The following is a 25274-nucleotide window of genomic DNA, read 5'->3' as shown; positions in this document are numbered from 1 at the left end:
ATTATCTGACACAGCCTCAACTGTGAGGAGAAAACTGGCTTTGTCCTATAATATGCTAACCGTTCATACATTTTTACAATATTTTAATGGTTATTAAAGTCTGTGATTGGTGGGGTAAATATACTATATCATACAAACCATACCAACCACCCAGATAGTTGCAGGCTACTGTCAGTAGCTGGATATTAAAGTTTGCAGTATCACTGTGCAGATTCTTTTATATGAACTGACACGACTGCAGATGAAAATCTCTCTTTACCTCAACATCCTCACCGGCTCATTTAAAAGTCAACACTCATTCTTCAGCTTTTGATTCAATTGACCAACCAGGGATCGGAATCTGCACTAGCCAGAGGCACTGCATACAGTATACGGGTATATGTGTGTGTATAAAAACCATAATGTAACATTGACATCTCTGAGCCATCTTTCTTATTCTTTTGTCCCCTGCAGCTAAAAAAATTGATATATTTGGTTGTTTTTTTTTACCTAATCTCATCTTTCATTGGTTTTACCTTTTTTCATTTAAATCTCATTTTACTCTGTAAAATGCTAGCATAAATAAGCCAATAAGTTAGCAAATGATACAAAATAAATAAATATGATAAATGGAGAACATAGTTCACACAATCACATTTCAGTGGAATTTAGATTAATTAAAGTGGTTTATGGGAGTATATATGTATTTATAAAAACATTTTTTATTTAGACAATGGTAAAGTAATACATTGTTTCATTAAAGTTATCGGTAAGTGAAATCCAGCAGTCGTCTCGTCCTTTATTTGAGGTCACAAAAGTGAAACATTGTCGCCCTCTTCTGGTATGTATAAGTAATATAGTGCATTTTAACGTTGACGTCATCAATCATATCACCTTTGGCGGCGGGTTGTTAAGGTACGTAGTTCTTACATGTGTAAGCAGATTATATGGTTTGAATTCAGCAACTTGGTCAAATAGGATAATTTGCATCTGTTTTGTTTTATTTTATTTGGGTCGAAATGCAAATTAAATTTTATTTTATTTTAGTACATATTTTGTTGTTGTTTTGAATGTTCTGAATATGACAACAAAACTTAATGCTTGACCTACAATAAAAAATCCTTTACCTCAACCCCTGTGTAATGTTATTTATATTGTACCAAATAGTCCTCAAAGAATAAAATATAATAGTAAATACATTTCCCTCACTTTTTTTTGGTCTAATTTAATGTTCACATTACATTTAAAAAGTTACATTTTTGAATTTTGCACACTGACACTTTAATGACTGAATGTGAAAAATTAAAGTTTGATTCTGTGGCACGTTTAAGGACAATACTTCTCTCAGGGTTTCACATCCCAAAGAATCATTTCGTCCTTTATAGTTTTTCATAACTGCGCTCCACACATTGAGAACTATTACAGAGATTTTTTTTTATTATAGCAATCACATTATTTTTCCCCTTTATATTGATGAAGGCAATTATCAAAAAGATGAATTATAAAATTAGCATGCTAATGGGCTATTATCCTGCAATTGTGTCGACTTGTCCCAGGGGACATTTCTCAACACTCCTTGCCTGATGAGAACATTCCCATGTGTGGAAAATGCCTGATGCTAAACATGTGACAAATGAGAAATTGTTGGAAGATGAATTATTCTTTTTTTTGTTCCCTGGTGGCTGTGAGCAGGTCTTACACCTAATTTTCTAAAATGTTTGTTCCATGTGGGAACGGAACAGATCGTACAGATTGTTTTCTTTATTTATGACCTCTGTCTACTCTGCTATTTTTTTTTTAATTTCCAAAGAATGCGTGACATTATAAACAGTGACTCTTTATAGATACTGTATCAGGCCTGTATCACACATTTACTGTTGAAATGTTAAAAAATTGTGAATATTGTTCTGTGTTAATATTTTATTGCAAGAGATTATAAAAAATATGTACATTTATTTATCTGTTTATTGGAAAAGCATACAGAAAAAACGCAGAAAGTTTGTTTTGAATGTACAAAACTACTAAAAGACTGTACTAACAATCAAGATGTCGAGGTCTTTCAGAGTATTTAGAACCTTTTGGCCAACACATGTGCGGATGAAATTACATTTTACGTGTGATACGTTGGCTAGTTGTTTTACAGTTTATTTATTTATTTATTTTAAGTAAAGAAACAGGTGGAGCTTGATCACCCATTTACCAGTATTAATCTAACTCACCCCCTACTTTGTCCACTAGATGGCACTCTGATACCACGGACATCGTGAGACTTTTTAGAAGCTGTTCAAATTTAAAAGTTGCTATTTTCCTTCTCACAGCTGCTTCATGAGCTGTCATGAGATGATGACATTTCAGATGTATTATGACTGTAAATGTTATTAACACATTCCTGAACTATACAATACATGTTATAATTATATGTGTTAATTATATAACACATATAATTAATGAATTATAATACAATATCAACTGTCATGCACCAAACATGTGAAACATTTATGTTTAAATGCCGGTGGTTGCTAAAAGGAAGGAGCCTTGAGTGACGTCTCTGTACGGAAAAGTTAGCACAGATGCTACGTGTTTAGACCGACGGGAGCTTATGGAGTGGATGTTTTATTTTCAATGATACGCTGAAATTAGTTTCCCCAAGAGGCCACATGGGAAATTAGAGGACCAGAATAATATTCTAAATTTTCATGTTTGTTTGTTGTTGTGTTTTTTTACCATATAGTGTGTCAGTTCAGACATTCTCCTTTGAACATAAGTGTTTTCCACCAGAAAAACTACTGTTGTATCTTGGAGTTTCTACTTTTGTTTGCGAACGTGGTGTGTTTGTTTGGTAAATTTGCACACGTTTCCTAATGCGAGTCCTTGAACGCACCAGCACTGCAGTATTTAAAAACGACTCAGTCTGTGCTAAAGTTTAAAACCCTGGGTTTCTATCTCTATCTCCTGATAACAAATGTACTTTCTTTGACTTTTCTCCTACGCGGCGTGATAAACATGTTGAACAAATTGTCAGAGTCCTTCGGTGAGTGACAGACGCCACAGCGGATCAGTGCGTGACGCTGTTGCAAAGCAGAACCCGCTGCTGTTATCGCCTCGTGGCGGGATGACTCAAATGTCAGCGTGACAGAGACAGTGTGAGAGCCGATCCATATTTCTATTAGCTCTGCAGATAGGAGCAGATCAACAAACATGTTTGCGCATATTTTCACCGTAACACGGCCATAGAGACACCCCCGTCCCCGTCCCCTCCCCCTGGAGTTAAGGGGACTCACTCACACACACAAACCTGTGCCATTTCACGTGGATTAATCTGAATGGTTCTGTTCCACCAGAGCCACTCTCTCCAGAACTCCTCATTCTGGGCTGCTGACAGGAGACCAGTCTCATTGATTCATCCATGCAGCTGCCTGAAGGGAACAACAACACTGATGTGATTGAAATCTTCTTGCTTCGTGTCCTGTGTTATACATGTAGCTGAGAGGTCTCACATCCAGCTGACAGCTGTGAATTCTGGGTATTTCTGCAGTAATAAGAAATCATATGGCGCACCACAGGTGTGCCGTGACCTGTCCTGAACTACAAAAAGAAAAAAGAAACAAAAATAAAATCTGATTCTAAAAGAAAATGCAAAACACAGCAATATACGGCCAATCATACAGGAGCAGGTTTTAGTGCAGCGATTTATCATAGAGCACGGGGAAGCCATGAAACAAAGCTGTGACGATTCCCTTTCACAGCTCTTTGTGTGAAATATTGCTGTCTGGGCGCTCTCACCTTCTCTTCCTCAGCACTTAGCGCTGTGACAAATGCAAGTGTCGTCTGTGACTGCGAACCAAAGCAGCAAAAGGCCAGTCACTTAATAGCAAGGGAAGGCAGGAGCAAAACAGAAACTCTGGTGGTGATGAATAGATACAAAGATGTTCTCTGAGATCATGTTGCGTGAAAGTTGCTGTTCGTTTTTTTTGTGTGTGAAAGCTGCTTTTTTATGGGGTGAGCGACCGTGCATTCGGTTTTTGCATCATACACAGAGTCAGCACTTCATGAGTGTTGACCTGTCAGCTTGTTTTTGTCAGAGATATCCTCACATTTCAGTTTTAGTCATGACTTATGATCCTGACGTGGGTCTTCATGGAAACACTCAGAAAGTAAATGTATTAAAATCTCAAGCTTTGTTAACAATTGCATTACAGCAGTACTTTACAAATAGTGGGGCAGGTCCCACTTGGGGGCACTTGGGTGACGTGCCGGGGGGGCTTGAAGGGCTTCCAATGGAATAATGGCATGCTGGACATAAATGTACGACTACTGTAATGCTTTAAGGATAACAGGCCTCCAGTCACGACGTGGCAGCAATTCATACAGTGGTTTGTACAGATGAAAATTTAATTTAATAGTTTAAAATTAAAGATTTTCTCCCATGGGATTTAAAGATAGTGAGAAGTTTACAAACTTTCCAACTGCTTTTACTTAAATACCAGTGTTTACAACTATGTCAAAAAGATGAAGCAAAATAACCCTTGACTAGTTTTTTTTTAATTTTATTCAACAATACTTTTCCTTTGACTTGTTTTTTTTTTTCATAACCCATCCATAACAAGCTGCTCCGTGGCAGGCAGGGTTAGACCAGATTCATTCAAGTCTTGTGAGGACTGCCCCTGTGGGGCAGCAGGACGCAGATTACACACATTATCCTTATAATTCCTGAGAAGTCGGCACATAAGCTTGCATGACACGCTTCCCCTTCTCCACTTCCTGTCCTGAGATGAACACAGGACAGAATTGTTCATGGAGCAGAGTGATGACATTGATGACTGCAGTCGATACGATCTACGAGACAATCTAACAGCAAAGTTCCCCAGAGGAGAGGCATCAGCCTCGTCGCTTCAGATCCATCCATCTATTGTTTTTTTTTACATGATGAAATCAATGTGCTACAGGCAGCTCATATTTCACTCTTGGCCCCAGCAGGGACGAAAGAAGGGGAAGTGGAAGATGGAGGTGATGACATGGGTATGGCAGAAACTGCCAGGACTGAGTCCAGAATCTGATAACACATAACAGGTACAGGTGATGGCTGTGTAAGCAAAGGTGAAGGAGGGCAAGAAAGGTGAGGGTTCGTTGGCATAGCATAGAGTCTATTACTGTACTGTGAACGATACGTGGATGACAAGAGTCTGTTTATTTAACTTTTTGTTTCCATTACTGAATTCTACAGTTTTCCATACCATGCGTGCACACAGACATATGGCCTTTCACACTTCCAGTTGTTTTCCTTTTCTAAACAATGATATTCTTTAGCAACACTGGGTGAGTTGAAGCTAATAGTAGCAGCCATTGGTTGTGGGCAGTTCTACCCTGGAAAGGTTGCCAGTACTATCACAGGGCCATTTATATTTTTTTATGTGTGTATAAACATGGGATCAGTTTGTGACGTCCTCGACTTATGGCATTTTGTGGCGTTCCTTGCATCACTACAAATGAGCCCTAAGGCCCCAATGGCAACCTTTTTTTTTTTTGTAGACTCGATTCACCTCTGTTTGCCCTCACCACCTATGTACCACTGCTCGCTGTCTCCGACTCATGGAACCTCTCATCCCGAGAGTTAAAAAAACAAACAAAGCATATATGAAAGTCATTTGGTTGTGTTTCCTCCCGGCCCTGCTGTCACTGTGTCCTAATGATGCAAATGTAAGAGCGGCTAATGAGCAGGGGTAGTATTCCTTCAGCTGAACTTCACCAGGCTGTTGCTGCTGCTACAGGATCAACGCTCTCTCATGAATATTATCTCCCTGACAGTCGACTGTGTGTGTGTTTCACTAGGTTCACACATGATGACCATTACAGATGGTGCTTTCTTAAATTACATTCAAGAAAAAAAAAACCCATCAGGATCTTGATCTATAACAGTATAACAGCAGCAACAAAGTTTTTCTCAAGGAGAAAATATCATAAACAAAAAAGAAAAAACTGCTAAAGAATCAGAAATGAAAGTAAATTATGGTACGGTCGGAAAGTTTCTGACTTTGAAAGATTTGACTTTTTTTTCGGTTTTCAAAAGGATAATAAATGCAGCTGATTCAAGAGATTCAGAGTTTATACTTTGTTTTCGAGCCCCACAATTTAGGTCCACCATTTTTTAACTGCAGGGATTTTCCATTATAAGTTAGTATCTCTTTTGAAATGTATTGCATTTATTCAATGTTATTTTTTCTTTTTGCTGCTTTTTTGAATTTGTATTGATTGTTATTAAATGTGTTACATATAAAATTAAATTTGTCTTATGTGTGTGTTGTTTGGGGGGCAGGGGAGCAGAGAAGGTATTGTCTTTGGATTTGAACACTAAAATTTGCAAACTCTGAAATCAAGTCCTGATGTCCTGACAAAGGATATTATTTAGGAAGTGTCCCAAATGTGGGACAAGCTGCTTGAACTTAGTCAGTACTCATAGCCCCTGCAAAATCAATAAAACAGTCCAACGTGTGCCTAAAACTTTAGGATGAACTCTTTGCGGCCCTTTAGATGATCTCAGATGATGTTTGACTCCGAGTTCACCCACACACACACTCACACACACACAAATACACACAGAGAGATAGAAACCACTGGATGTTAATTCTGTTTTAACAATACCCCTCCTATAGCTGCTTACCTTCCCAGCTTCCCCCTCTTTGTTGCCTAATCCTTCGTGCTTTTGCTCTTCCCTTTTCAAAGACAGCCTGCAGGCTAGAATTGCCCTTCGCTGACTTGTGGCTTGTCTGCTCGCTTTTATCTCTGAGATCATACTTGCAGTGAAGCAGGTCAAGATCAATGGTGCTTCCGACAAATCTGCTCTGGGTGCTTCTCAATGACCTTACACAGGGGTAAATATGAGCACAATTTACTCTCATCCAGATGGAGTTTTCTTTTTCTTTTCCTGTGTATAAACTCCTCTGCTACTCTGGGGCTGTTCATAAAAAAAAAAAAGTTTTAGACAGAGATAGTGAGAATTCATTTTATTTGATGTGAAATGGAAATAAACATCAGTTTGTTTTGCATGTATTTAAAAACAACATAATAGAAACCTCTGTAAAATATATATTACATTAATTGTGCACCATCCAGTTAAATAAGTTATTTAAGCTAAAAGCTATTTTAGCTAAAATAAGGCAAACATTAGATAGATAGGTAGATAGATAGATAGATAGATAGATAGATAGATAGACAGACAGACAGTGGCCTTTATATCAGTGCTGCCTTTCACCAGTGAACTTGTGACCTCATCGAGAACAGTCTTTGCATTTTAAAGGCACCTCAGTGTTCTTATGGGCAGTCCACTGAGACTAACAAAGATACAACATCTGGAGAAAAGAAAGTGACAAAAATCTCTACAACTAATGACATATGTTGACAGATTGATGAATAGCCGTGCATGGCAGAACAATCAAGCCCCTGGACAGTACAAACTTGTCAACACCAGCACCGAGGGGAAAGAGGAAAAAAAATCAATTTCAGGTATGGCACAGAATTAATGTGATTTATTGACTGAGTAGGAGGACAATGTAGGTCTTAGAAATAAAGTCTAATGAAAGATCACTAACAACGCCAGTGGTACAATAAATAACAGCTGCATTTGTTGTGCAAAGTAAAATATAACAGCAACTTGGTTAGGAAAGCTTTAGGAAATCATCACATATTTATTCAGTCAATGCTACCATGATATTTTGAAGAAAAAAAATAGAAAATGTCACAGAATAATGACAATAAATAATACTGTAGTACCTGTTTTCATACAGAAACATTAGCCTGATCCATATCCAGCCAGGGCCGTGGCTCATGTGTGGGATCCCTGTGAGACCTGCTTCAAGAAGATGGATGAGGAGCAGTGAGAGTCAAACTGGGCTCACTCCACCCAAACATTATTGGATTTGGACTTGAGCTCACTCACTTACTAGCATCATAAGAGAGTATAGGCATGCATAAATAGACACTTTATTGTTTGAATTGACGGGGTATGAGAAATCAATGAATAATATAAAATATGAAAACATTAATACAATGATTCCATAAGATTAAAACAGAAACAACATTAATTATATGAACAATTATTAGGTTTTAATAATAATAATAACAATAACAACAACAATAATAATGATAATTATTAGAATAATAATATAATATTTAATATAATAATAAAAAATATTAATAATTCACCATGAACGTATGTAAAAAACGCGGTAGCAACCTCTTTGCAGTTTATGACCTCGACGACGTAACGTCTACGTCACGACTTTAAACGGAAGTACGTAAGTCAAGATGGCTGCGCCCTTAGTGTCATTTTTTCTCTTTAAGCTGAGGGAACGTCGCATGCATTTGTGAACTAAAGGGGAGAAAGCAGCAGCTGAAGATGGAGAGGAGGGAGTTGGCTGCCTCTCTGTTTGTAAGTTGAATTATTTTATTTCACTAATTCAGTAGCTGACCGTGCCGACACGTAATTTACAAACTGGAAACACACTGTGGAAAACACTGCAGTTATCGTACTAGTAAAGCCAATTCACACTACTTGAACTCTGAGTGGATGTCTTATTAAACCTTACCGAGCAAAAATGTGTTTTTTTAATGACACGGGGTGATGTTCAGCACCAGCACACGGGCACCTGACTTTTTTAAAAATTTATATTAAAAAAAAAATACTGCTTAAATCCTAATTAAAACTCAGTCAAATATGCGAACATCAATGTAAATAGGTTTTGTATTGTCTATTTAGAAAAAGTACCACACGTGCTGTCAAAATACAAATTACGGCTAAAACAGACACAGATGTTTACTTTCCTATTAGGTGAGAGATACAACCTGTTATCTACTACTACTACTACTACTGTAGTAGCTCAGCTACTGTGTGCTGATTAAGTAATTATTTTGACCACTACATTTGCACACATTTTAGGCTTTGTGCTCTATAGACCATAATACTTACTTCAAGTATTTAGGTTAAGGTGTAACTTTCAATTAAATTTAAAACCATTAGTTCTTTAACAGTTTAGGCTGACAATGATTTAATTAGAAATAAATAATTGGAACAGATGGCAACAGCCTGACATTGTTTTGTGTGTTTTTATATACGTATGTGTGCCACATCTCTATGTCTTACGAACCGACCAAACTCTCCACAGGCGGGAGGCTGTGCAGGTATGTTTGTGGATCTGACCCTCTTCCCCCTGGACACCATTAAGACCAGACTACAGAGTCAACAAGGTTTTTTCAAGGCAGGAGGCTTCAGGGGTGTCTACGCTGGGGTCCCAGCTGCTGCTGTTGGTTCAATTCCCAATGGTAAGAGTCTCTAACTATTAGGTGGATTGGTGGTGTAATATGTCTTTGTTGTAGTCCCTGCATTGGACATCTGTAGACCTTTCAGACAAGAAAAAGATAAAAAATATTTTTAGGATCCTCAGTGTAGTAAAAGCTCAGAAGTTGCGACAATTACCAGCAGGTAATCAAACCTGCAGGGGTCTGTGGAATATTATGTTCCTCTTTCTAACAAAGCTCTAACCCCTACTGGGGTGTCAAAAAGACACTGATAAAATATTTTGTAATATTTTCAGTTCACTGAAGTTGGCTCTGTACAGACTAAACTTTTCTTATATGACCATGTCTACACATGCACACAGTCACACAGAGTAGTGTCACTCTTGTCAGTTATAGTGAGGGATATTAAATGACATATGCTGGTTGACTATGAGCCTCAAATGACTGCAGTTCTGCTTGGTTTCAGCTGCTCTTTTCTTTGGCACCTACGACTTCACCAAGTCCTTGCTTGGCTCAAGGGGACCACTAGCAGCACCACACATGGCACCTGTCACTCACATGATCGCCGCCTCCCTCGGAGAAACTGTAAGTTTAATATTTTCTGAAGGTGTGATTTTTGTAATGTTGCTTCATTTTGCTATTGTACAGAAAACGCCCCCTGTTTAAAAATGAGCCTCAGAAGATTTCAGTCTACATGTATTAAAAAAATTATAAATATGTGTCATGGACCTCATTAATGAATTCACTAATTAAATCTATTATAACACAACACATTAGCACAAACTCCAGGTTTTATTTATGCAAGAAAAACAAAAAGGTCAAAAAACACTTTCTGTGAATTTGGTGATGGTTTAATTCTACTATTAATTATACATTTGCACATTTTTAATAACACAAAATGCACAAAGTTTTTAAAGTTACTTCAAGTACAATGCTGTTGTATTTTAAATGAAGATGTTAACAGAGCATTTCTGAGAAATTATGTCTTCAAGGTCACTTTGAAACAATCATGCTTGTCAAAGATATTTTTTTATTTGTGTGTGAATTTGTTACAATACCTGGCCAAGAAATGATCTGTCGGTTATCTAGGGCACGTTAGAGTTGGTCTAACGAGCATTCGACAACCAGCTTTGCTGATGTATTTCGTAATGGATTCTTATTGATTGAATAGATCTAAATCCAGATCTTTCTCTGGTTTGGTCTGGACATGCCCTTGTTTTTGTCAGGACAGTATTTCCCAGTAGGGAACCACGTTGTGCTGACGTTCTTGTTCTACAGATTTCACACGCTGCTGTGTGAGAGGGCATTTGGAAAAAGAGTGGGCGGGTCTGCATTTTTGGCTCTAGGTCTCAGGGTCCAGCTGGGTGAGTTTTGGTGGGCACTTCCTTGAGATAAAATGAGTGTCCCACACCCACCAGCTGGAAAAATATTATCTCATTACTGCACACTGACTTATCTAGGTTCCCATCTCAGGCTGGTGGACTTTTGCCAATTCTGAATTTGTTCTCTAGTTGAAAAAGGGACCGGAACCATTTCCTTCCCATCATTCAGAGTGAACCCCAGGATCTGAGCCATTTGGGAAGCATGGTTAGTTGACTGGCATAAAGAAGGACGGGATATGACATGAAACGGATGCCCCCTGCTAAAACGGCACAACAGTGGGGTTTCAGTATTCATGGTTTTTGGATGGATGTCATTTATTAAGGTTTTCATGTTTACGAAATGGGATTATTCCACACAGGAAAGTTTTCACTTGCTTTCAGTTCTGGCACGACATCGTGCTGGAAGAAGACATTGTTTAATCTTAGATTAGTGCAAATTAAACAAATGCTGCACCTGAAGTATATTCTTTTACTTTCACAACTAACATCAGACTTATTCCTATAACACTAGTTTAGCTAAAAGTGTTTTTTTTTGGTCTGTTCCATGATCCGAGTGTAGGAGTGTAAAGGGTGAAGCAGAGGTTGCAGTTACCTTTAACCCGGTTCCTGCAGTTCTGAGTTTAATCACATCAAATGCCCAGAATCCTCTGAAAGGAGCTGAGCAAAGCTGCAGAGGATTGTTTTTGCGCTCCCGCAGCTTGTTCAAAGCGAGTAATCATCAGGCTTATCCATGAAAGGCCTAACGTAGTGCTGCCCTGAGACACATACAGAGGCTGTGCTATGATGCAACTTCTGCCATGACTTTTTATCTCTTCATTCCTTCCTGATGAATTCTAAAAAAAAAAAAAGATTGCACTGATCATCTACAGCATCAGATATAACGATGGAAGCGTAACATTGTCAACACAAGTATCTTAAAACAAGTTTGGAGTGACTTGGAGTTTACTGGGGATGATTAAGGAGTTAAACTCATCCACCTTCACTACCTCTGCTCCATATCCTCTACTCTAGATATTGTTACCAATATTTGAGTTTAGTGCCATGTTTGAAGATACCTTCTTATTTTTCATCCACTACTAAGCTTTTCAAATAAAACACAATATTTTAACCAAGTACAAGAGGACCAAAGTGATTCAAAAGATAACATCTCCTATGTTCATCATTATAGTGAATTTAAAGACAAATACGTCTCTTCAGTACAACAGGTTCAACAGGTGATGTTTTAACTCCAGCAGAGTGCATTCTTGGTTGCTAAGCAGAGCAGCCTGCATCAAAAAGCTTTCTGATCCAAGATTGACACTTGTCCCTGCTCCACCCAGATCACATGCTCTTTCATTATCACCAACACCACTCCATCCACCATGGCACGATTCAACATGAATTTATATTCCTTTCTGCTAAAACTAATTTTAGACTGTACTTTTATTTGTCCCAGTCCATCTCTTGTACTTGTTCAGCTCAGTATGTAGCTCCGACATGAGAGGTTTTCAAAGTTTGAGCCTGTGGATAACCTTAATTTTACTTTATAAACATGGTATGTTAATACAGAAAATAATCATGTTAGCACAATCTGAATAATTCAGCACAAATCACACTGACAGCAGCGATAACTGAAAACCGCAACAGATTTTCATTAGCATTGTGTTGCTTTGCATTTAATCTGTTCTGCCAGCTGAGGACAGGACTTCTTGTTTTCACACAGTGTTTTTTTTTCTGCATCTTTCTACATCTTGTCTCATTCTTGCTGCGAGCAGCTGGGTGGTGGCAGGTTTTGACATGCAGGATCTAAACAACATAAGAAGAAGCAATAACATCTTTTTAAAAATTCATATTTGGTTGTGGTCTGACTTCTACAGACGCCACTTTTATAACCTATGGTCCTTTTCTTAGGAGTTCCCTTCAGTTTGTCAACTGTTTCCACTCTTTCACATGGCCACACCAGGAGTTTTGTGAGGCGAATTACTTCTGGTAGTCCATCCAGAAGCCTGTTTCCATTGACGATGATCTTAACTCGGTAGTAATGCTGCATGTTCTTAATAACTTGAAGAAAACTCCACAGGGATTAACAAAGGTCTGTCTGTCTATCTGTCTGTCTGTCTGTCTGTCTGTCTGTCATTAACTCAGTCCCTCCGTGGGGTCATGCCCTGCATTTTGAGAAACACTGACTTTGAGGTTGCTCTTTGCTAATTATAATATTCTAAATGTATCCACAGAAGATGAGAGGAAGAGAGAAGCTGTAGGGTGATATTACAGGAGGGTCCAGACACTGAGAGTAATTGGCTTAAAGTGTCCCCGTATTTCTGCACCTGCAGTGTTGAGATGCTCCCATAAAGAATGTGTACACTGATGATGTCTGTCAGGCTCTAGCAGGCTGTTATCCAGCCATTAAATCAGATTTATCTTCATTCCCATTCGCTCGACGTCTGCCCTGAAAGCTCATTTGTCAAGGCCAGGCGGTAGGCTTCTCCCCTCGCACACCGCCTCCCTCACCGCCGCACTTTGTTGCGAGGATGTACTGAAAAATGCTCTGTGACATGACAAGATATGGGGGATGTGAAAAGGAGGTAGCATGAGGGCAGGAGCTCCTCGTGTGAGAGTTGGGGTTTGAAACTGGCAGCTACTTAACTTGGCTGGGAGAAATAATCCATGCATTGCCTTTAAGCAGCGCCGGGCTCTGTGATTTATTGGCTGTTGTTTCAAAGTTAGAGTAACACAGCGGTGTCCTTATCTCCTCTCCCTTTTCTTCGTGACATTTTCTCTCTCTTTCTCCCTCCTTCCCTTGTCATCTGATATTTTAGTCCTGAAACTGCAGCAATGGAGCCAGGAAACTCGTTGCCTATTAAGACTGTACTGTGTAACCTTTTACCAGTAACCTAGTTACCTGACGTGTACTAGGCTTACTTCAAGTCATAGGGACTTTAGGTTTGATTAGAAAAAACAGGTCAGAGGTCAGTAGTCATTTCATTAAAGCAAAGGTCTTCAACATAGGGCTCGCTGTGGTCATCATTCAGGAGAGTAGAAAGGCTGGCTCAATTTTTTTCTTTGATTGATGAGACAAATTTTATATTCATATCTTATACTTTGTGCAAAGTGTCAACATATGTTACATTACATATGTTTAACTGGCCATGTGTATGCATTAGGATAGTCTACAGGGGGAGCCATGGAATTGGCTGCGATGACTCCATCCTTATGTTGATTTGCTTGGCCTGCAGATAATGTACTGATTGAGCATCCACATATTAACTTGTGAGGCAGTTGGTGCTGGAAATTGAAAACCTGCTCAGTCATTTGGAATAAGTACTGCTGGCCAAAGAAAAGTGAAAGTCTCCAGTCACATGGAGTAGCCAACTACCTAATGCTCCTTGATAAATTTAGCAGCTTGTAAATGAAGATGAATTTTGGTGAAGAGGGAAAAAAACAGCGTTTGGCCCAAACAATGGTAACCAGAGGAAACTTTTGGTTGCAAAGAGCAAACAAAGTCCTCCTCTTATACGAGGAGTATCAAGACCAACACTTTTAATCCTCTGACAGGATTTCATACGACCTCTCATTATCTGTCCAGGGTATTTGTCTCAGGTACTCTTGTAACCTGCTTCATCTCTGCGAGCATCTTATGTGAAATTGCTTCAGAAGCTTCACATTTTATCTTTCGCTCACTTCCATCCACCCCTCGGAGTGCAAATTACTCCCAAATAAACAATGTCCCTAATTTATTTGGTATAATCTGAACCTCATTCTGCCTTCCCCTCTGCCGTGACAGGGGAGGAAAAGCTGTCTCCGCTCCATGCCCACCATTCAATTATGTTTGTAATTACTTGTCATAGCCACTTTCTTTCTGTTTAGCTGCCTTGGTCTAGTCCTTTGGAGAATTGGTTCGTGGAAAACATGATGAACAGCGTATTGGAAAATATAACTTGACCAAAGGGAAGTCAAATGAGATCTCTGAAATGGATTCAGCCAGCTCAGTTATCATTTAACAGAGGTCATGCAGTAGAATAAGCCGCCACTTGGTGGTACTGTTGTACCACATTTAGGCGAGGATCCTCGCGCTCACCAAACACGTCGATGGGACTGTGGGAAGGCACTTCTTCAGTCCTCTGTGTCTTGTTCTTAATTTCCTCACATTTACAACCGATGAACTTTATTAACTTGCATAGTTCGCCTGCTGAAAAACTAAAGCAGAGATAAAGTATGAAATAGTCCAACGTATAGTCAATAATCAGATGTTTTAGAAATCCTCACCATTTCTATGTAAGAGGTTAAAAATGAGGGCCTCCACACTCAACTTGAACACTTTGAGCCAAGGTATGGTTTATAATTTTGTATTGTTAGATCTGTACATGTCTTATAATTATAGGTGTCATGACATCAGAAATGACCAGTGAAGAGTGTCATCACTGTCAAAGAATGAACCTTGGAAAATGAGAAAAAAATAATTTCATTGGACACAGATTCACGTACGCTGGTAATGTTAGCTTTCATTTGCTATAATAATATAGATCTAGTTTTTAATTGTCTTTTAAACTGCCTGCACACACAGATGCCAAACCAACTTACAATAATAATATAGATCTAGTTTTTAATTGTCTTTTAAACTGCCTGCACACACAGATGCCAAACCAACTTATGCTGTCATGGATCACACATTTTTTTTATCAAAACAATATTGCACGAACAATTTCAATAGTTCTTCATGTTGAAATCAATCATTCACAGTAGCTCTTGTCTTTATACCTACAACAGGTATTGGCCACATTATGGTGTTGTCAGTGGAATATAAAATGGAAGGACTTGCTAGCCTTGGCTCCAGCTGCTGCTCATCATCTCTGTCTCTGAGCGTTTCCCTTTGAAACTTGTGCAGGACAAATGCTAAATGACTGTAGATTGTTGAATAGAAATTTAGCCAAGCAAAGAAAGAATATGGGTGCATTTTGTCTTTATTACACTGCCTCCTGTTGGGGTGCAGAAGGTGGCATCATCAGACTGGCATCTGTATGAGCGAAGGGAGTCGTGGCAGGGGGTTGGCTACCAATCGTTCCTCTAGATTGCTCACTGGCAGCCTGTGTTTTCACTCCAGTGCAGAATAAATGGTAGACCTAGTCTCCAGGTGGGCAGCTGTGCCGGCACGCCCTTGGAGGGCATTAATATTCATGTCTGTCTTTACTAGCTGTTGGCAGCCCATATTTTTGTTGACGCACAGAGGGCTGTTCGCACCATGAAGTGCTGAATGGTGGTACCTACACAAATATTCATTGGTGTATGTGATAGAAATACATGTGTTTAGAATAGCACATAGTCAGTTTGGCAACATTTTCAACCATTTTTGCTCAGTTCTTACCTGCACATTATAAACAGGTTTGTTGATTGCCTTTTTTTGCCCATCGACTTAAGCGACTGTATATTGACATATTTGACATGATAAATATATATATATATACAGTATATGGTAACCTACATTAATCAGAGATAAAGTCATGTGACAAAACAAATTAACATGACGAGAGAGATCTCACATCACATTATCTTTAACTTCAACTCTTTCCATCTCATAGGTAGCTTGTCTTATCAGAGTGCCCACAGAAGTGATCAAGCAGAGAACCCAGGCTTTGCCATCATCAACCAGCTACCACAATCTCCTGGCCACACTACAAGAGGAGGTACGGGTGCTGCAGTTAAATAAAAAACAAAACTGTTATCGTCCTAATTGTTGTTTTTGTTTTGTTTGTTTTTAAAACTGAATGACTTTTGCTTGTGTGTCTAAGACAATTTTGCTTTGTTTGAAATCTGACCATATTAATTAAAGTCAAAAATTATCACAATAACAAATCACAATCAGCCGTAAATAATGACTTGTTTTGATCAGTCATCACTGAAGTGTCATAAACCATTCTGGTTGTTTTTGCACAGGGTGTTCGAGGCCTGTATCGAGGATTTGGGAGCACAGTTCTCAGAGAGGTAGGAACGTTTCACATTCTTTATTTACCCTTTTCTCTCCCTCGCTTCTGTGTTCCGTTTTGTTGTGAGCTCGGTCACAAACACTGGCACCAATTCAAGAGAAACAGCTCCCATTTTCTTCAGTGGTGGCATCTCTGAACCTTACACAACACATTCTTTTTCAGTTAATTTCTATAGTCAATTGTTAAGACAATTGCTTGACTCCTTGAAGTAAATTCTTTTTGATAGATGCATGATAATAACCAGCCTTTCTACTCTCCTGAATGAGGCATTTTAATTTCTCCAGGGCCTTTATTGAAATATTGATTTACAGTTTTTCAATCACCTTTAATTTAATGTTTAAGCTATCACTCTCTTATTGTACGAACTTCTAATTTATTAATGCAATTAGTCACGTTATAAACATAAAAAATAAATGAGTGATAAATGAGAATTGTTCTGCGCTCTCTTGATAGCATCTCACTTTCATGCAATGAAAATCCCACTGCATGCATGTAAATTCATGGATTCAGTTTGACTGAAGAAGATAAAGACCTGAGCTTCTGCTAAGAACTAAAAAAGGAGTAAGGAGTATTTGAAGGTGACACTTGTTTCCCAATTTTTTGATGGGGGATTGTTATCTAGTCCCTCTCTTCTGTGCTAGCCTGTACTTATTTTCTGCCTCACTAAACCAATGTTATTCACGCAAATTCCATCTGGACAGAAATGGAGGAAAAAAAGGACAACAAGACACTGATTTCTCTGAGGGGCTCTGAATAAATGAATACATTTGGAGGCTGGTGCAAGGCCTGTATGCATACTAACACTGTTAGGCCAAATACGGCGGCAGTGGCAGAGATTTGGGGTACACAAATGTCGAACGATGCTCTGCGGTGATGTGTCGGGAAGATAACTCTTTTTTTCTTTTCTTTTTTTTTTCCCATCTCTCCTGCACCGACTGTTTGCCTTTCTTGTTAGACAGAGCATCAGTGTTGACATAACTTTAGTTTTGTGGAATCGTGCCCCCCCCCCTTTACACCCTTCTGTCTTTGTAGGGCAGCCTTCAAAAGTCATTCGTGTTGGATATTTTGTTACTTCAGGTTTGTCGCAGGCAGGATGTGCATGACATACTAGGTCACATATATCAGAGGTTAAAGATGAATTTTGAATGTAAAAACAAAGTGAGGTAAATCAGAAATTTAACAAACTACTAAAGCATAAAAAATGATGAATGGAAAAAATGATTGCAGATGCTGCTGCTGATGTAAAACCCTTCTACAGCAAGAAGGCTGAAGTGCAGCTAGTACGTATATAAATAACATTGTGATTCTTGGCTTAATTATAATCGCTTGGACACTGATTAGTAGAATTAACCTGTTCAACATTTATGACGAAGGAAACTCCTTTGCATATGATTATATTCTATGTATTATTACTCTCTTATGACTGCTAAATAAATATATATGGCTTCAAAAAAAATTCAACACTTTATAGTTTTCTGCACCATTGGACCAAATAACGAATCTTTTACTTTGGGAATAAAATAATTGATGGCTCTATTGATTTCAAAAGTAATTGTTAAGTGCTCCACCGTTTTAAAAGACCACACTCTTAAAAGCCCCACAACTTTTATTTAAAATCTCTCTCTGGTCTATTGACTCATTTTTGCTTTTGCACCGCATTAATCTCTTACTCTGTCATGTTGTCTGCCAACTCAGCGCCTTATAGGTTCCAGCTGAGTAGAGCATGAAATCAGTGAGATTCAGATTGTTGTGAATCAAGTGCAGTGAAAAATGACTTCATTCTGCAGGCAAAAGAAAGAGCATATGTAATCACTGAGTCAGCGAGACTGTGCCCAGGTCGTTCTGAAAGGACGTGGTGTTTCTAAAGATAACGCACAAGTTATTCTGTGTAGAATGGTTAGTGCTGGATTTATGTCATATTTGAATTTTTTTTTTTCAATGAACATGCTAAATGAATGAAATGATGAACAACATGGAACTATATCATCACATATCAAATGGTTAGCATATTTGCTATACAACAGTTTGCTGGTTCAATTCCCAGTCTTTGTGTATTGTGTTTGCATGTTCTTCCCTGTTGCATCAGTTTTCTCTATACACTTCCACATTTCAAAATGCAGATGCTGTTCAAACTAAATAGATCTCAAGCATTAATATGGATGTGACTGGATTTTTTGTATATGTGGCCTTGAATATTTTAACTTCAAAAATGAAAAAGCCCATTTAATAATAATAATCCTGTGTCACTTAAATTCCTAACCTGAGGGCAGGACTTTTTTCAGATTTCATCAGGCTTTATGTTTTTTCCTCGTTTTGAAGGGTCTCTCAAATGTCAAACTTTATCCACAACCATAAATTGTCTTTATATTTAATACCACCTCTTGCCACTAGATGGTGGACTTACATTAGCAGCCGCTTCAAATAAGCACACCTGTTTTTTTCCCTCCCCTCCTCCCCGTTCTATCTTTCCTCCCCGAACCTCCCCCATGACAGTTATGAGCAGCAGTCCTGCCAGTGAAAGTAATGATTTTTCTTTTTTTTTCTTTTATGAAGTGTTTTTTTCTGTTCATAAGTGCTGTGAGCTGATTTCACATTTGAGCTAAAATGCTTCAATTTGAGTTTGAGTAATGAGTCTGAGATAGGTTATTAGAATGTAATTTACAAGGACTGTCGGAGGGAAGACGCGTCTGTCTGTTTTGCTGAGTACCTGGTTTCACAATCTGACTGACTGATATTCAACCCCACACATCTCTTTTAACCCAATTAGCCAAGCAATTCACTTCACTCGACTTCCATTTGACTGAAGAAAAAGGAGAAAAGTAAAAAAACAAAACAAAGCAACATTAATAAACTAGCATTTAGTCATAGTATTGTTAAACGATACATTCTTGTGCCACTTGCAGAAGTAGTTTTAAGAATTATATGTAATCAGTTGCTAGGTTTTGCTGTTCTAAATAGTGGTTATTCCCATGTTACTGAAATGAGCTAAGAAAAATTATATATTAACTGCAAAACATATATCTATGTCTGTGTTACAGTGAGAGGCAGATCGATTAAATACCTCTTCCACAAGAGGGCAGCAGGTGGTTTTAAAAACAATAAAGAAGACAAACCATTGGGGAAGAGTATTGTTTCTTTCTTCAATTCCTGTGAGTTTGATATCAGTCTGTTCAACCAAATAGGTCCAGTCTCAGACTAAGTAGATAAATTATGAGAAGATTGAAATTAGAAGATCATAATATTTATCTCATCCCATCTGATGTGGAGTTTTTAAAAATGTAAAATACGTGCCGTAGCTCGAGAAAGATTAGAGAACACTGCTATAGCAAAATTATTGTCCTTTTTGTTGATTTGTTGTTGGAGGATCATGAAGACTAAAGAATAATAAAACTCCTGGATATGTCTAATATCAATGTTAGCTTTCATAATAACTGTATTAAATATGCTTCACTGCAGACACTCAGATGCTCAGTGGTCTAAGGGTAGACCCTGTATTTTTCTCACTACATCTCTCTCTCCCCTCTCTCTCCTTCCCTTCTGAGATACAGAGGTTGTAACTGTATCAACAAGCATGCAGCTGAACAGGCCTGACCCCTCTGTGGCCCTCTGTCTGTGAAGGAGCCACATTTTACTGTCAGTGATGCAGATTTAAAAGGGAGAGGTGAGGGGAATCTCAGATATTCTTCTCCTGTCCACTCGTCCACACAGGTTTTTTTACACCTTGATATGACTAAGGGTGACAGAGCAAAAAACGATGTGAGGAGGAAAGCAGCATCTGTGCAGGATGGATCTCTGTGACTCGTGTGAAGAAGCAGTTACTTGTCAAATGTTGGGCCTCATCTGAGCAGCCACTGTTGGACTCTCAGAGACACGTAAACAAAATAATTTCTTAACTAAACAATATCAGAAAAGTAGTACAATATAAAAGATAGGAAATACCCTGTTGGAAATGCAGTGATTTAAATGTGATGCATCTATAGGTGTACTTTCTAACTTTTCATCTTTCTATTCTTTGCCCTCAGGTCTTCTTTTCACAAACTTTACATTTTTATTACCCTCTTTATGTCAGTGGGATTATTTGCCCATTAACTGACGCTTGTCTGGGTTTCAAAGGAAGAGTAGAATATTTCCAGCTACTGCTGCCACCTTATCTGTTTACATTGTGATCAAGGAGAGGCTTAAGAGGTAGAAGTAGCGTTTGACCTCTGAGAAATTGACCCTTGACATGAGTTAACCTCCGTCAAGTATTTGATAACAGAATGTACATTGATCCTGTTGATTTTCAGTTGGGAGGTAAACATTGGTGAGTGGAATATTTTGGCACATACTGTACGTCTTTGAAAATAAGATTCTAATAAAAAAAAACCTGCAGTGTGGTGAAAATGTTTTCTGACATATAATCTTTAGGACATAGTACTATGTATTGAAACACTGGGTTTGGGCATCAAACCAGGAAACTTCCATTTGCAACAGTAATGCTCCATTCGTCACTTTCCATTTGTCACTTTGGTATTTGACAAGGACAAGCTGTCAGGCTTTTGTAAAGAGAGTAACTAGAAGGGTGGGAATGTTGCAGCTTACCTAACTTTTAGCAGCTTGCTCAAACAGATCCTCTTCAACTAAAATAGACCTTCTCCTACTGTCGCTGAGCCTAGTTTCTGGAGTCTATATCTGTAGAGTTCACATGGAAAAAAAATGAAAAAATCAATGGGTTTGAGTTGTTTACAGGTCAGACTGACCCTTGTTGAAAGTGTGCTGGCCACAGACAACGATTTTTCTTTGCCACTGGTTGATTACTTTACCATACATGTTGCCTGAAGGATTGATGGTCTGTTCCCAACTTTTGCAAAAAAGAAGGATGAAGCTTCTGGTCACAGTGCATGGTTGCACTTGTCATTTCCTTTTCATTTTTGTGTGCTGTGTCCATTCTACCCCATACATGCTTGCTATTAAAACAAAAGCACATCCACTTCATTTAACCTTTGTATTACCTAACCATCTCATTGGCTGCTAAATCTGAGTAACCTTCCTAAGATCAACATGTGGTCCGTTTGATGATTTCTACATTTGTGCAGGCTTACAGAGTGATCTGCCATACCTTCTGCACTGTGCAGATTTGGCCGAAGGACAATGCCGGGCTTTCGACATTTCCTTTTTAGGGATGATGTATTGAAGCCTGTGCCACTGAGACCAATGGATCACACACACATGTTAGGAATGTTTGTTACCCAGGAGCTCCCTGATCTACTAAATAATCCATCATTGGATTATAATTGATAAAGCAGAGATTCTGATTTTGTTTTTTTGAGGATTCATTTCTCATACCTGTTGCCTGACATTTATAGAGAAAAATACTTTTGTTTTGACAGCACTACCTGTTTTGATACTTCCCCTGTTATGCTATGTGTTATTGTCAAATAAGTATCAGCAGTAGTCTACATTTAGGGATTGTGTCTGAATAAAATTCAGCCACTTCCATTGAGTTATCCTCCAGGGACAAATATAACCATAATCCTGTAAAATCCCCAACGTTGACCCTTGACGATGTGTGTGAAACGGTGAGGGCAGTGTGGCTGCATTTGTCATGTTTGTGCTTGTATTTCTCAGGGACTCGAGGCTATGTTTGCTTCCCACAACTTTATGCATATTTGTCTCAACCCAAGCAGAAAAACGTTGATACCCCACATGTGTTTCTAATAACATGCAGCCCAGGCAGCCCGGCAATAGGCACAAGGGGGCTGTGATGGCGGTGAGTGGAGAGTGAAGATAGAAAACAGGCCGTGGTGGTTTGCCTGTCATACTTCAGCAAGTGTCAAGATCAGGCTCCTGTACGTGAGATGAGATTGAAGTTGTTGCACTGTTTATTTGGTAACAGATATTCATTTCCTAATTAGGTTAAATAGGGATGTCTGCTCTACTTGGCTTTGAAATACAATCGACATATTAGTCTAACAGACAAATTATCCATAAACAATGTATTTACATTTTCAACTTAACTTATAGTCAGAATAGCCAGATTAGTGCACAAACTGACTTTTTTTTTCTAGCACCAGCTTAAATGTTTTATATTCTCTCATGTGTTTTCAGCACCTCTATCCCAGGCCACACTCCCTCTTGTTGGAATCAGAGACATATATTTACCCATACAACTTTTAGGTCTGAAATTGACTGATAAATGCAACGTCCCCTCCATTTGCTAGTGTACCTGGTATTGTTGAGATTGTACATATTAGAGTATTTTGCCCCCCCCCCCATTTTCTTGCTAAGCAGCAGCAGTGGCATTTATGACATAAACAACCTGAATGTCAAATGTCGTGCTGTGATGTCACGGCATAATGCTCAGTGGAAAAAAAAGAAGTAAAAAAAGTCACTAGCACGACCAGCATTTACCTTCGCTCACTCCCACACAGGTTAGATGTTCAAACCGATTCATAATTCACCACTCCTCTGTGTTCACGACAAACTGAAGCTGAGAAGAATGCTCCATATTTTCTAGAGCTATGATGTTGGTTTATAATTTGTACCTATTTTTGCCAAATTATACAGTAACACAATGCAGGATTTATGCAACAGCTTGTGGATAGAAGGTGGGAATATTGGATATAAAGTGATGAATTAGTTTATTTCCACAACCCTAACATAAATACTGTTTTGATTCATCAGTAAAGCAATTAATTAATACATTTTGGACTCAACTGTTATGTGGCATTTTACATCAAGCTGCCGTGCCAGTTGGTTTGATGGTTAGTTTTTAGTAACATTAGGTGCTTTCGATTTATCGATAAGATCCATATGATTCATAAGTGACTCTAAAGATAATTCAGGTTTCCTCTAATGTTCTGCCATTGCAGATCTTTTTTTGAGTGTGAAGGTTGTGGTGTGCGAGTTTTGCTGTTTTTCTCTACGTCATATAATGACATCTATATCACCACTGATAAACTGCTCTTTCACCAGTCCAGTTTTCGAACCAACTGCTTTAAAAGAAGTAAATGAATCACCATCTTTTTAATCATTCTAGGTGTATGCTCAGCTCAGTATTGTTCTCTGTACACTTTTTCAAACTCGTAATTTAACTCTGACAAAGTGCTATTCTTTCATGACAAGAGTCTTTGTTTCTCTTTTTGCTTATCTGATTTTCAGTGTATAACGTATGAGCTGGAATATGAGAGCAATTCACCTCCAGGCAGTGACTCGTTCAGGATGTAGTGACTGTAGTGAGTGTGTGTTTATTTGCTAAGGCAATTACTCCCAGAGAACCTTTGTTTTTGTGTGTGTTGTTTGCCACCTTAGCAACCTACCTCTTAGCCTTCCTTCCGTCTTTACTGGAACAAGCTCTTCTTCCTTTATCTAACAGATTTGCTGAAAATGTTATCATTTTTTTTACATGCATTATCGACCTTTCACTAATCGGAAAAAATATCTGTTCGACGACCTGTGACCAGCTAGTTAACACATGAAATGTTCTTGTTACCTGGTTAGCGTCTGGACTTATTCCTTGAAAAAGTTTGCATTGGGCCTGTGTCCTAATGTCCTTTTATAAATACGATAAGGGCATAAAAAAAAAAAAAGCACATGGATTTTAGTATTTGGGGCAATATGATTTGAACCAGTATGATGAATCTAACAAAAAAAGAGAACAGTAACACAACTGTTACAAACAGTTAAAAATACAATGTAAAGACTCCTGCAGTAGAGTTTGACACACACACACTCTGTCCTCTTTTTTTCTACATTTAAGAGACGGTGACATCTTCAGGCAACAATACATCTCCATCGCTGACAGCAGCTAATTGGTTGACCCACGGGGCAGCCTGCGTCACACCACTCCACCATTCATTGGCTAATATGCTCTTTGCCACTGATGTTATTTGTCATTGACTATGGCAGACACAAATTACTAAGATTTTGAAAAGTCCTGCAGCACAAGTGCTCATTTCTTCCATCTGGAATAGGGATGCAAACTACTGGGAAAAAAGAGAAAAATAAATTTCCACTTGTTACACATGTTCATGCAGCAGTGGAAAACAACAACCAGACATGAATATTCAAATGATTATTTACTCATGAAGTCCTGTGTTTTCAAACAAACTTAGTTTTCATTTTGACAACTGTTGTCTAATAACAATTGACAAGAAGCTAAGATTTTTCTTAAGGTATAGTAAAGATGTTTGATTAGGTTGTTATGGGGAAAAAGCATATACCTGATTGAAAGGTATTCAACAATGCTCACTAACCGTTTACTACATAATCCCTGCAGGGCGTAAACATACTTGTCATGCTCTTGACTAAAAAGTGGCTATACCACAGTGTCACTGGTGAGCTAAATATAGCACAGAGCTCTGCTAATTTATGAAGAAAAAAGACAAAACTTTGAATTCACTCTTCCCTTTTGAAACATAATCCAAGAATTACGTATAAAAATTCACTTAGGTGCATTCATGCCATAGACAATGTTTTTTTTCTAGCTACTGATCAGTCTATGCACTGGCTCAGCTCAGCTCAGCTCAGCTAATACTGTCATTTTGGGTTGATTACTGCTGCTGACTGAGTTTCTAACAGTTCCAGTAACTCCTATCTCAGCCTCTTTCAAAAACATCCAAACAGACACCAGGTATGATTTATGTTGAAGAATGCCAATCACATTAGGGCCATTACTTGTATA

The 25274-nt window shown here is 38.4% G+C and overlaps 1 protein-coding gene across 2 annotated transcripts in view; it reads left to right on the top strand.

Moving 5' to 3' along the window:
- The first annotated feature begins 8274 nt into the window (after positions 1–8274).
- slc25a26 (solute carrier family 25 member 26) overlaps positions 8275–25274 on the top strand; it is a 44919-nt gene continuing 27919 nt past the window's right edge. For both annotated transcript variants that reach the window (XM_008320351.3, XM_008320353.2), the window contains exons 1-5: positions 8275–8404; positions 9138–9294; positions 9737–9855; positions 16208–16312; positions 16563–16610. In XM_008320351.3, coding sequence (XP_008318573.1) covers positions 8372–8404; positions 9138–9294; positions 9737–9855; positions 16208–16312; positions 16563–16610 — 462 coding nt within the window. In that variant the 5' untranslated portion in view covers positions 8275–8371. The remainder of the gene's footprint in view (positions 8405–9137; positions 9295–9736; positions 9856–16207; positions 16313–16562; positions 16611–25274) is intronic.

This window comes from Cynoglossus semilaevis, chromosome 11 (assembly GCF_000523025.1).
Source record: "Cynoglossus semilaevis isolate Cse_v1.0 chromosome 11, Cse_v1.0, whole genome shotgun sequence".
Taxonomy (NCBI): Eukaryota; Metazoa; Chordata; class Actinopteri; order Pleuronectiformes; family Cynoglossidae; genus Cynoglossus; species Cynoglossus semilaevis.
The sequence above is the reverse complement of the archived record's forward strand: the minus strand, read 5'-3'. Positions and strand labels throughout refer to the sequence as shown.